Source organism: Pagrus pagrus (genome assembly GCF_965226575.1).
Source record: "Pagrus pagrus genome assembly, chromosome: 1".
In the NCBI taxonomy this organism is placed as follows: domain Eukaryota; kingdom Metazoa; phylum Chordata; class Actinopteri; order Spariformes; family Sparidae; genus Pagrus; species Pagrus pagrus.
This window is the reverse complement of record NC_140185.1, coordinates 37,628,687-37,642,472: the sequence shown is the minus strand read 5'-3', so window position 1 is coordinate 37,642,472 and position 13,786 is coordinate 37,628,687. Positions and strand designations below refer to the sequence as shown.

The 13,786-nt window shown below is 45.8% G+C and overlaps 1 protein-coding gene across 1 annotated transcript; it reads right to left on the bottom strand.

Annotated features, from left to right (window-relative positions):
• Nucleotides 1-778: 778 nt before the first annotated feature.
• LOC311261023 (forkhead box protein B1-like) lies at nt 779-3,283 on the bottom strand. The gene has a single exon (XM_084359366.1). The coding sequence runs from the start codon at nt 2,904-2,906 to the stop codon at nt 1,959-1,961; it is 948 nt and encodes a 315-aa protein (XP_084215492.1). The 5' UTR covers nt 2,907-3,283; the 3' UTR covers nt 779-1,958.
• Nucleotides 3,284-13,786: the final 10,503 nt, after the last annotated feature.

The following is a 13,786-nucleotide window of genomic DNA, read 5'->3' as shown; positions in this document are numbered from 1 at the left end:
CAACTTTACAATAAACATGTTTAATAAATGTTTTATAAAACATTTGAAAGTCAAATAACGATAAACTAAATTTAATTAACTGTAAATTTAACATTAATTAATGATGTCATCATGAAGCGTGAAAATCTCACTGCAGAACACAGAAATAGATTCATATTAAATTGTTTTTATGTTGATGTTTGTTCAGATTAAAATGTTTCTGCTGTAACAGATTAAAACACGTCCACGTGATTTACGGCCACAGAGACACTAACAGCCACAAACTTACGGATAATTTAATGTCAAATATTTTACTGTCACTGAAAATCTGCTGTTTTTGGGGATTTTCCAGCTGCAGGATTTAGATTCATAACTTGTTTCTGCATGTTGAGAAAATCCTCCAACAGCTGGAAGACAAATTAATTTAAACATCATCATCGTCGCCTGAACGACGGCTGGCAGGATGGAAAGTGTCAGAGTGAAAGTGATTCACAAATATACGTTTAAAAAAATTAAATCTGTTGTTTAAATCAATTTTCAATCAATTTTTCTCCACATCTGATCAACAGTTCATCACATGAACGTTTGATTTTCTCTCCACATTTTAAAAACTGAATAATTTCTGAAAGTTGTTTTTTAAGCAGAAACTGAAAAACTGAGATTTTAACAGACTGACACCAAAAAACATGTAAATAAAAATGTTCCTGTGTGTGTGCGTGTGTGTGTGTGTGTGTGTGTGTGTGCGTGTGTGTGTGTGCGTGCAGGTGAATAACAGGCCTCTTCTGTGTATTTTTCCCAGGAAGGTTTTTAATGGATGTGGATGAGCAGACAGAGCGCGGGGAGTAAAAGCCCGTTGTTCGTGTTCATGCTTGATGCTTCAGCCTTTTTCTTTTGGTCTTTTTTACAAACACTGAGTTACTGTGGTTCTTCAGACAGGAGGAGCATGCAGCAGCACAAACACACACAGCAGGTCATCTCACAGCTTTACAGCGGAAACAGACTTTAAGTGAAACCAGCAGGCTTCAGAATAAAAAAACATCGAGAGTTCATATTTAAAAAGTGCATCAGAGACAGCAGATCGTTTCATTCATGGTCAAATATCTCCTCTGACATAAATATATGATTTAAGTGTTATTTCATCTCGTCTGATCGTCACGATTATAAAACAGTGTAAACGGGACAAAACGGATTATTTGGCTGTTTATGAATTTTCCTCTTCACGTTTATTAATGGACTTCCTTTCGGGGGTTTTGACTTTTGTTTCGGGAGCAGAAAAGAAAAACCAGCAGAGGCTCCGAAGTGAAGCGAGAGAAATCTTAAAGTCATTAATCTGCAGAAGAAAAGGCTGCGACACAAAAGACCCGGATCATCTGTCACGACCCGACCCGACCCGACCCGGAACACCCGGAACACCGAGTCAGTGTGAAGGAATGTGGAGACAAAATGAACCCGGAATGAAAAATGATTTTAGTTTCGTTCAGATGAAGATGTGTGTGATGGTTGTGGTGTGTGTGATGGTTGTGGTGTGTGTGATGTGTGTGATGGTTGTGGTGTGTGTGATGTGTGTGATGGTTGTGATGTGTGTGATGGTTGTGATGTGTGTGATGGTTGTGGTGTGTGTGATGTGTGTGATGGTTGTGGTGTGTGTGATGTGTGTGATGTGTGTGATGTGTGTGATGGTTGTGGTGTGTGTGATGTGTGTGATGGTTGTGATGGTTGTGATGTGTGTGATGTGTGTGATGGTTGTGGTGTGTGTGGTGTGTGCCGGGTGGAGGTGTGAGCGGAGGTCAGAGGTCAACCCGCTGAGTCTTTACATGATGATGAAACATTATTTTTCTTTTCAGCACAAAAAACAACACAAATCCGAATAATTCACGCGCATCCTCACGTGCGCGCGCTCTGCGTCCTGGAGATGAGCCGCTGCTTTGGAGTGAAAGTTTTTCCTTTTTAAAGAGTTTTTAGAAAAAGAGTCCGGTGCGTCAGTGCACCGCCACCGCGGACTGCAGCGCCGCGGAGGCCGAGGAGGACAGCGCCTCTCCGGGCGCGGCCGGGCTGCTCTGTCCGGTGGCGGTCTGCGGGGAGGTGGGGCTCAGAGACTGCGGAGAGTTCGCGAGGAAGGCCGGGATGTGCGTGGGCAGCCCCGGCAGCCCCGCCATCGAGGTGGGCGTGGGTTTGATGGGCACCGGGATGGCGGGCAGCGTCTGTCCGCCGTGACAGATGGACTTGAGCGGCATGCCGTAGGCCGAGTAGTCGCTGGTGGCCATGGAGATGGGAGCCGCCGTGTCCATCATCCCGGAGCCGTACATGTGCGGCCAGGCCGGGGTCAGCTGGTTGTGCAGCGGGTACCCGGTGGTGGAGAAGGCCGCCAGCCCGCCCGGCATCTTGTACTCTCTGGCGATGATGTTCTCGATGGCGAACGGGTGTTTGAAGCTGGACGGCTGGGACACCGGGCTCAGGTTGTATCCAGCCGGCATCTGCGGGAGGTGCGCGGCGGCGTGCAGCGCGCTGAGCCGCAGCTTGGCCTGCTGCTGCAGGTAGTGCGCGGCGTCGTGCGGCTTGCTGGGCGCCAGCGGGTCCGTGGCCTGCATGCCGCCCACCTTAAAGCGCTTCCTGCGCCGCAGAAAACTCCCGTTCTCGAACATGTCGCCGCAGCTCGGGTGCAGAGCCCAGAAGCTGCCCTTCCCGGGCTGGTCGGGTCTGCGGGGGATCTTGATGAAGCAGTCGTTGAAGGACAGGTTGTGCCGCAGGGAGTTCTGCCACCGCTGCGTGTTCTCCCGGTAGTAGGGGAACCGGTCCATGATGAACTTGTAAATCTCACTGAGGGGGAGCATCTTCTCCGGGCAGCTCTGGATGGCCATGGCCGTGAGGGAGATGTAGGAGTACGGAGGCTTCTGGTCGCTGTACGTGTTCCTCCCGGGGCGAGGCATTATTCTGCTGAACCGGACCGGGCCGAGCCGAGCCGGGCCGGGATGAGTTCAGTCTCAGTTAGAGCCTCACTTTTTCCAAACTTTATCCAAACACTTCCAACTCTTTAAAACAGCGTCACGCTCGGAGATAAACTCGCCTGGTGTTTGGCACGCATGGTCCCGACTGCCCCGCACGCTCCGCCGTCAAGTTGAGGAAAAGTTAGCGGCCGGTTCCTCCTCTCTGTCCCGGCAGGTGCAGCGCGCTGTCCGTCCTCCTCCTGCCCCGCTGCTGAGCTGCGCTAAGCGGCTGCTGCCTCCTCCATGCCCCTCTCCCGGTCTGTCCCGTCTGCGGGCTGGACGGCGGTGACAGGAGCAGAAAAGACCCCCGGAGAGGAGCTTCATTAATGGGCCACTTCTTCACCATCACATGATCACAGCCGGGAGGAGGAGGGAGGGGGAGGACGGGGGAGGAGGGGGGAGGAGGGGGCACAGTGTGGTTTCATTTACACGTATTTACATGGACGCGCTGAGCCAACACGAGCCACTTTCATGTGAAGCCGCGGCGGCAGAAAGAGGCGAGCGGAGCCGAGCAGGAAGCCTGATGGTCGGGTCCGCCTGCGAGGGGCTGCGCTGCGCTCTGTGGAGGTATGTTTGGACACGTTTTACGCACAGTGTGTGTGCGCGTGTTTGTGCGTGTGTGTGTGTGTGTGTGTGTGTGTGTTGGGGGTGTCGGGTGCCCCTCACCAATTTGCATTGACAAATCGAGCCGCTGAGCTGCTGTTTGAGCTCTAATGACAGTTTGCTTTGTTTCTGTTTTATGTCGCGTGTTTTTCTTTCTGCTCAACATCCGGTTCATCAAACACGCATCGTGTCTTCACTCACGCACTTTATGGATTTAATCTTTTCTTTTCTTTAAATAAATCGATCCTCTGTGATTTTTTATTTCAGGAACATTTTCTCAAAGAAACTCTGAAGCAGAATAATTTCAGCCAGTTTCTCCTGCAAACATTTAATTTATTGAAGTTTTACATTAAAAGATGAAACTGAGGATTTATTTAAAAGACTGAATGAACCTGTTTTGTTTTATTTGACGCTTCATTAATTCTTTTAGTTTCATTTCAGCTGCTTTGTGTTTTTTCAGCCACTTTTTATTTCCTCAGTTTTTTTCTTTCGGCTGATTTGGAGCTTTAAAAAATATCATTTTAAATGAAAACATGTTCGTTTAAATTATTAAAATCTAAATCTGCATTTTGTTAATTTTACCTTCTGCTAGTTTAGTTTATTAGTGGAGAAATGAGAATAAACGGATTACCGACCCTCTCAGTGCGCGCGCACACACACGGGTCGTCGATCCACGAGACCAAAATTAGATTATTATTATTGTTATTATTATTATTATTATTATTATTATGATTGTAATTATTATAATTATTGTTGTTATTATTGTTATTATTGTTATTGTAATTATTATTAAACAAACTATAAACACGGGTTTATCCGTTATGACGTTGCACTTGTCGTGTTTTTCATTTATGAGGCAGAATTAATTCATTTAATTGATTCTGTCGGTTTCAGTAAATTAATGACGTGAGTCATCAGAACGTTTGTGGAACTGATCAATCAATAATCAATAAACAATAAACAACGAGGAGTTGAAGAGAGAGCAGCTGTTAAAACATGAAAACATCAAATGATTGTTGAGTTTTATATTGTTGCGTAAATTATGACGTCATTAACGAAGAACAGCTGATTTAATTCTCCCACTTTGTTTCATTGTGTTTGAATCTGTGACGACAAATTTAAATATTCCCACAGGACCCAGAGGAGGAGGAGGAGGAGGAGCAGGAGGAGGAAGAGGAGGAGGAGGAGGGAGAGGAGGAGGAGGAGGGAGAGGAGGAGGTGGAAGAGGAGGAAGAGGAGCAGGAGGAGGAGAAGGAGGAGGTGGAAGAGGAGGAAGAGGAGCAGGAGGAGGTTGAGGGTGAGGAGCAGGAGGGTGAGGAGGGTGAGGAGGAGGAGCAGGAGGAGCAGGAGGGTGAGGTTGAGAGTGAGGAGGAGGAGCAGGAGGGTGAGGAGGAGGGTGAGGAGGAGGAGCAGGAGGAGCAGGAGGGTGAGGTTGAGAGTGAGGAGGAGGAGCAGGAGGAGCAGGAGGAGGAGGAAGAGGAGGAGGAGCAGGAGGAGCAGGAGCAGGAGGAGGAGCAGGAGGAGCAGGAGGGTGCGGTTGAGAGTGAGGAGGAGGAGCAGGAGGAGGAACAGGAGGAGGAGCAGGAGGAGGGTGAGGAGCAGGAGGAGCAGGAGCAGGAGGGTGAGGAGGAGGAAGTGGAGGAGGAGGAAGAGGAGGAGCAGGAGCAGGAGGAGCAGGAGGAGCAGGAGGAGCAGGAGCAGGAGGGTGAGGAGGAGGAGCAGGAGGAGGAGCAGGAGGAGCAGGAGGGTGAGGAGAAGGGGGAGGAGCAGGAGGGTGAGGAGGAGGAAGTGGAGGAGGAGGAAGAGGAGGAGCAGGAGGAGGAGCAGGAGGAGCAGGAGGAGGAGGGTGAGGAGCAGGAGGAGCAGGAGCAGGAGGGTGAGGAGGAGGAGCAGGAGGAGCAGGAGGAGGAGTAGGAGGTTGAGGAGGAGGAGCAGGAGGAGGAACAGGAGGAGGAGCAGGAGGGTGAGGAGGAGGAGGAGGAGCAGGAGGGTGAGGAGGAGGAGGAGGAGCAGGAGGAGGAGCAGGAGGAGCAGGAGGAGCAGGAGGAGGAGTAGGAGGAGCAGGAGGAGCAGGAGGGTGAGGGGTGTGAAGACACCAAAGAGCCACTTTCACACGTCTGACCTTTGACCTGTGAGCTGATGATGTGTTCAGGATGCAGCGACACGATCCGACATCACAGACACACTGAAGAGAAACGTCAGAGTCTTTATTATAATTAATGTTTCTCTCATTAACTCATTTATTGTTTAATTTCTCATTTAGCTGTTTATTTATTTATATATTTATTTAATATCTCTTTCTGCAGTTTATCTTGTTTTGTGATTTTATGTTTCAAAACAGTCATTTAAAAAATAAATAACAGAAATTAACTCCTGATTTATAATCTGACATGAAGTTTAACACGGAATGATTTTATTTTGAAATTCTTTATCTTTATTTATTTTATTTGAAAAATATCTTTTTTTTTTCCTCCAGTTTCTAAGGTTTTTCAGTTTTGTGTTGCTTTTATGTTTTTATTGTTTTGCAGTTTTGCATAATAATAATAATAATAATAATAATAATAATAATAACAATAATAATAATTTATAATCATTATGATTATTATTATTAAAGTGTAGTACAGTTTAAGATGTCTGCAGTACTGATGTTTGTATTTTAAACAAACAAACAAACAAACAAACATACAAACAGCTGTGTGTGTGTGTGTGTGTGTGTGTGTGTGTGATATTTACATTAATGTACATATTGACTCAGGAGCCAATGAAAATAAAGACCAGACTTTAAATTTTACAGCCTCTCTGTCATCCTGCCAAAGCTTTGTGATTGGTTACACTGCAGCCAATCAGAGAGCAAGAAGGGGAATAATTAACATAATCAGAATTATCAGAGAAATAAAAATACTGATTTATTATTATTATTTATAATGAAAGTTTCTATGTGTCTTTTACCATTTAAACTTTTAGTGTCAGTCTGCAGTGATGGAATGTAACTAAGTACTTTTACTCATGAACTCTACTTAAGTACAGTTGTGAGGTTTTTGTATTTTACTCGAGTATTTCCACTTCATGCCTCCACTTCACTACATATGGAGGTTAATATTGTACTTTTTACTCCACAACAAGTATTTGATAACTTTAGTTACTTTACAGATTACATGCTGCATCTGAGACAAAGTAGTTCATTTTTAATTTCTGTATATACATACATGTAATATATCAGATACTTTATGACTTTCTACTCGAGTACTATTCAAACGGGTGGATTTCAGTTTTACCAAAGTAATATTTTAACTCCAAATCTTTACTCAAGTACGACTGTAGAGTACAGAAAAAGGAAATACTCAAGTATTTAACAAACACCTTAAAACTGTCCTCCAGAAACTTCAGCACATTTAATATCCTTAATATTACTTTAAGTACTCTGTGTATGGGCGACCTGGACGTTTACTAAAGTAATATTTCAGCACGGTATCTTTTAAAAATACTTTTACTCAAGTCTGACTTCAGATTACTTTTCACCAGCTGCTGTCGTCCTCACAGAGATCAATAAAGCTTTACTGAATTAAATTAATCACCATGACACTGATCATATTCACATTAATGTGCCACAAACAGGAACGAGCAGCAGCAACAAACAAACAGGACAAAAAGGACAACAACAACATCAACAACAACATCAACATCAACAACAACAATAATAATAATAATAATAATAATAATAATAATAATCAGCAGCTTGTAACATTAAACGTGTCATGAATATTCAAAAAGCTGTCAGTTAATTAGAATTAATGTTTCATTCATTAGTCAGCTTGTTTATTAATTATGTGTGTGTGTGTGTGTGTGTGTGTGTGTGTGTGTGGAGACTGCAGAGGAAACATTAACTGTGTGTGTTCTTGTTTTACAGACGTCACAGATGAAACATTTCTGGAGAAACACACGTTCATTATTCACACACACACACACACACACACACACACACACACACACACACACACACACACACACACACACACACACACCTCAGGGCTCCTGACCTCCTCCATCATTCAGCCGCTGCCACAGAAGAACCTCAGGTTGATTCGCCTCCAGAGGACGAACGTCTGAAACCTGAAACACACGATTCAGATCTCAGATCAGTTTGATTCATAAAACACAATAAACTCGTCACATGTTCCCTGAAGGCAGCAGCCGACGCTCGCTCTCCTTAAAGTCTCGACTCAGGGAGGGAAAAACTTTAACGAGGACAGAAAATGGGAGAGAGGAGGGATCCCTCTTCAGGGGGACAGACAGGAAGTAGATGTCAGTGGGTGTTAAAGGAGCAGTTCACCCGAAAGTTAAAAAAGCCTCAGTCATTATTTCCTCACCCGGGTGAAGTCTCGTAGTCCACAGAACATCTCTGGAGCTTCACAGTTAAACAGAGTTGCAGCGTTCTGCTGAACACCTGAAGCAGCTGGAGATGATTCAAACATCAGATGTCTCCATGCAGCTCGTCTGCTGCGATCACAGTCTGCAGGAGAGACGAGATCACAACCTGATCTGAGACGTTATTTACACCCTCGACGTGCCGTCGAGCTCGTTCACACACTTCAGACGCTCTTTGTGTTTGTGTTTTGTTGTTTTTCTGTTCCTCGTACTGTCTGACTTCCTGTCTCAGCTCTGAGCCCATCGCTTCTTACTGAAGATGTGAATCTTTAACAACACGTCACAAACAGATCGTTCCATGTTTAAAAATGTTCAGCGATTTCCTACAACAGCTCGTCACCACCGGCTCCACGAGGAGGCACGCGAGACTGGATGAGATTCAACAGGACACGACATTCATTTTAAAGAAGACAGAAAATAGGAGAAGAGACAAAAGTTAACGAGCCTGTTAAACAGACCGAGCTCACACCCACACAGGTGCAGACATCAGTGAGGACTGAGGACTATTTTCAGCAGCGGATGAATCCACATGTGGAGCTGTGTGAGTGAACCACAGTGTGTGTTCATGGAGATGGAGGAACAACAGCGAGGTCACTGATGTGTTTTTAATGGAGCTCACAGAGGAAGAAACCTGTTCATCTCAGCAGCAGCCTGAACCCAACAGACACACTGACGGTTCAGTTCAGAGTCCAGCGGGTCGCTGAGGTCCTGAAGAAGAATCTCTGAGGAGCACGAACACCAGCCGAGCACCGAGGTCTCAGTCTGACACCAAAACATCAGCGTTATTCAGAGCGTGAGGACAGAACAGACTGAGCGGCAGCTGTCAGGAGTGTGTTCACCACGCATTAATGACCATGTTCACGTGCGTGTGTGTGTGTGTGTGTGTGTGTGTGTGTGTGTGTGTGTGTGTGTGTGTGTTAGGGAGTTTTTACAATGCAGAGTTGCGGCGGCGGCGTTGGTGCTTCAGCACGCTCCTCATCATCCCCCGACACTTCAGCTGCACTCAGAGTTAGAGAGGAGACACACACACACACACACACACACACACACACACACACACACACACACACACACACACACACACACTGAAGGCGGGTGGAGGGCCGATCAGTTCGCCCTCGGGGGACCGTGAACGTCCACAGTGAATTTTAATGTGAATCTGACAGATTAACATTAAACTGGACTGACTCATTAATGTGTTTCTCGACAGGCTGATCGTCCTCAGTCATCGTCTCCTGCTTCGCTGCTTCACTCAAAACAAAAGGTGATATTTGAAAAATGTAAAAGAGGATTCAGTTTGAAATCGGAATAAAAACATGATGTTCCTCGAAAAATAAATCCAAGTGAAGGAGACAACAACACGATGGTGAAGAGTTCAGGATCGCACTGATGAAAAGATGTTTGTGTTGATCTCCAGTCGAGCTGTGTGTGTTTTATATGAGGATGTGCTGTTGTTGTGTGTTTTGTCTCGTCGATGCAGGAAGTTCGTATGATGAAGAAGAAAGAAGAGGACGGACGTTTCTCTGAAAGACAGACACGATTTTTACAAATCTTATTCTGGCTAATTTGGTTTCTGCTGGATTCACACGTCGTCCTCGTCGCGCTGCTTCAGATGTGAGAGTCAAATAAATGTCTGAGTTGTGACATGAGTCTTTTCATGTTTGTCAGTTTACACACAATTTTTCAAGTCAATAAAGTCGCAGTTTGTCATAAAGACAATAAAATATCATTTAGTTTTGCATGAAAGCAGGTGTTGTAAAAAATACCTCAAACGTCAAACTTGAGTAAAATGGGACTCAGAAATCAACTTCTTTACAAATAAGAAGTTTAACTGTGTCACTAAGTTAAAATAACTCACCACTGACTTCTGGTTTCTGAAGCAGGTTGGATGATTTTCACACGTCCTGGATCGTTTGTAGTCGTCTCACCTGAAGCTGAAACAATGCAGCTCAGCCTGAAGCAGCTTTGTTAGATTTTATATTACTAATGTACAGTATAGTACAGTATATTACACAGTATATTACACAGTATATTATACAGTATATGACACAGTATATTATACAATATATTACACAGTATATTACACAGTATATTATACAGTATATTACACAGTATATTACACAGTATATTACACAGTATATTACACAGTATATTATACAGTATATGACACAGTATATTAGACAGTATATTACACAGTATATTACACAGTATATTACACAGTATGTGATACAGTATGTGATCAGGGAGGGTCTGGGGGGGAACTAAGGTGCAGAGATGGTTTCCGTGTCTGGTTGGATGCAACACTCGTGTTAAACTGTGAGAGCAGAACAGGTGACCGGTTTGTTTCCTGCCGTTTTTATTTGTTGTTTTTCCAGCATGTCTGCTGTGGTAACCGTTGGTAACCAGATGGTAAATATCCTGTGTGTTGCAAATTTAAATATTCCTCCTGCGTCGACTCATCGAGCGTCGCCGAGGCTCCAATTTGTGACGGATTAATGACGACCCCCCCGCTGCCGCCGCTGCCGCAGGTTGGCCCGGCCCTTATTATGAAATAAATGAATGGGTGCCACTGAATGTGTCATGGCCGTTACCACCCAGCACGCCGCCTGCAACCCCACCCGCCTCCACCCCAGTCAGAGCTGGTGGCCTCCATTAGAGCTGCTGATTTATCAGGAGGAGAGAATTCAAAACAATGTAAATCACTCAATTAGACTGTTTGTACATGGAGGGACACAACACCTCCACCTCCACCACCACCTCCACCACCACCTCCAGCCCCTCCACCTCCACCACCACCACCTCCAGCCCCTCCACCTCCACCACCTCCACCACCTCCACCTCCACCACCTCCACCTCCACCTCCAGCCCCTCCACCTCCACCACAACAGACTATAATTTTGACCTCCTCCAGCCTCCATTTTAAAAGATGTCAACACTCAGAGGAAAGGTCAAAGGTCAAGTACACACTCGTGACCCTGACAGTCTTCAGTAGCGGCTGATTTACCTCCACATCACACACACATTTCTGGAGTCTCCAGTTTTGTTGTTTTCAGAGGTCACATGATCGACAGCGGCAGCGATGCTGAAACTTAAAGATGCATTCATTCATTATTTTATGCTCGAAGGCAACGAGCTGTAACAACATCTGAGATGTCATCATCTTATTGATGCTGACATGTTATCAGACACAATCACATCAGACCGTGTCCACATATTCAAACATTCATCTGTTGATTATTTCCTCGATTAATTGATGAGTTGTTTGCTCTGTAAAATGTCAGAAAATCGTGTTTTCATCCTAAATGTCACACCAAAAAGAAAGAAACCAGAAAATATTCACATTTAACAAGCTGACATCAGAGAACTTGGACTTTTTTCCATAAGAAAAATGACTGAAACTGATTAAATGATTATCAAAATAGGTGGCGATTAATTTAATAGTTGACATCTAATCCATTTCCAACAAACTGACTCTAATTATTGCAGCAGCTGACTGAACCATCAAATCCTGTTTGAAGCCTGTCAGATAAAAGCCTGGGCTGTACAGAAGCAAGGCACTCACAGTGAAGGATCTCTGGTTCGATTCCCGGCAGTGTTCAGCAGGTGTGTGTCTGCTCCGGTCGTCTCACACTCGAGTGGCTCGATTACTTCAATTAAACCGCTGATTAAGCAAATTGGAGGCTGATTAGTAAACGAGCTGCGGTCTTCAGGAGAGCTGCTAATTAGAGCGGCGATTAGCGCCTGTCAAGAGCGGCGAATGAGGCGCCGGCACTCGTTAAGAGATTATTACTCCTGCAGGCCGCCGATACAGAGACCTCATCACAGAGACGCTCAGCAGAGGAACTCTACATCTGGACTGAAGACAGCGACTCGCTCACAGCAGCTGAGTGCCGTCTCTGAAAGGACTCCGAGGTAATGCGTCTGAAACTTTTCGGTTAGTTTGGACGTCACACCAGAGCAGCGGAGATGAACCTCACGTCTCTGTTCTGCAACTGAACGACTCAGACGGAGCTGGTGAACGTGGTGGAGCGTTCAGCAGCTACAGAGACACATTATGTCCCCGAGGAGCTGCTGGAGACTGAAAACAGCCAGAAGAGACGGCTGGATCATGTTGATGTGTAACTGCTGGGTGAGGAAATAAACAACTGGTTCAACATTATGAGGTGAAGATATATTAATGTTATGTTCACTACGTGTTTCTGATGAAAACCAGTGAACATCAGTTCTCGCAGGTTTAAACTCTTCATGCAGGCTCCATGTGCAGGTAGATGTTGTGGTAATGTGGCGCATGAAGATGCTGCGGCCGGCTGCTTTGTTGCTGACCCGTGAAGTCCACTGGTTGCATGTACGTTGCAGAACCTCTCACTACGGCTCGGCGAAGCACGGCCGGACAGCTGGAGCTGCGAGACCGAGCAGTTCCTGCGATGATGGCAGAATCACGCGTGAGCGCAGGTAAATATGTGTCATAAACACAACAACAGACAGACAGAAGGTCAGTGTTCCCGACCGAAGGATCAGAAGAAGAGCATTTTGTGCTGGCGTCAACACGAGTGTTTTATTCTGAAGGTTACCCGGATGCTATGTTGTTGTTTCGTGTCTGACTTCCTGTCTGCTCTGTGCTGAATTCGGCTGAGTTGATGCTCCTGCAGAAACAGAAGCCTCGTGTATTTTCTACAGACGGTTTCAGACTTCTGGAGCTGATACGCAGCAGAACCAGTGGAAGTTAACGCAGACTACAGGGAAACCTATCGGCTCCGCTGCCGTGGTGGACCGGAGACGGACCGAACACGGATCTGGTGGAATTGAGGGTGAAACACGTGCTGCCCATGGCAGGAACACGGTCACCATCACTGGTCCGTCGGACCTGGCAGTCTGGACCGTCCCAGAGAGGAAGAGAGTCCGAATAAGAGCTGTGCTGACTCAGCTCAGTTTAAGGCCGCTGCTGGCTGATGTCTGGTCAAATGGGACGCAGACAACGACATGAAACCAGAGACTGTCTCCACCACAACATCTCAGATCAAGCTTACGGACCGCGTTCTGATCCGACAGAGTGCAGGACTACAGCTGGACGAGGACAGGTGGACTCTGTTTATAACATCGATGCGTGGTGCTCACACACAGTCACAGTCGATGGACAGATGTCAAACTTTTAATATGAAGATCCCGACGACATCATCATCACCAGCTGGCTGCTGTTCACATTCAGCCTGACGCACATTAAAAAGCTGCACGACGTGTTTGTGTGTATTTGTACATTAATAACTGAGTATATGTTCTGGAGCTCTCAGACTGAGAAGTGTGGAGGCTTCAGGGTTTTAAAGTCCAGATCCATTAACTTAACAAACCAAAATCTGTTGACATATTTATGTTGAAATGTAGAAACTTTAAATGGTTTTAAATGTTTATGGGTCGGTGGTGTTTGTGTGGTTGCAGGTCTTTGTGAGGACGTCCTGACGAGTGCTGGATGTGTCGTCTCTCCGCTGAGGCAGCTGTTATTTTCAGCATCTTGACTCTGAGCTGGTGAAGTGCTCCCTGCTCGGCCTTGTTATCTGATACGCTTCTTCATAAACGCAGCCAATCGAGTGCATCGCATCCGTGAATATCTGCGGCCCGGCGCCGCTCGGGATCACACTCCATAACGTTCTGGCCAGGGCCTAATTATTCCATTTGCCCAGACCTGGCTGCCATTTAGATGCAAGGTAATTCAGCGTGGTATAACTCAATTAAATTTCTCCTGACTGGGATTTATGGAACATCAAGAGCTCCTCAGTGGGACCAATGGGAGCGCTCCTTAC

Coding starts and splice junctions, on each gene's coding strand:
- LOC311261023 (XM_084359366.1), bottom strand. CDS start 2,906: ATGCCTCGCCCCGGGAGGAACACGTACAGCGACCAGAAGCCTCCGTAC.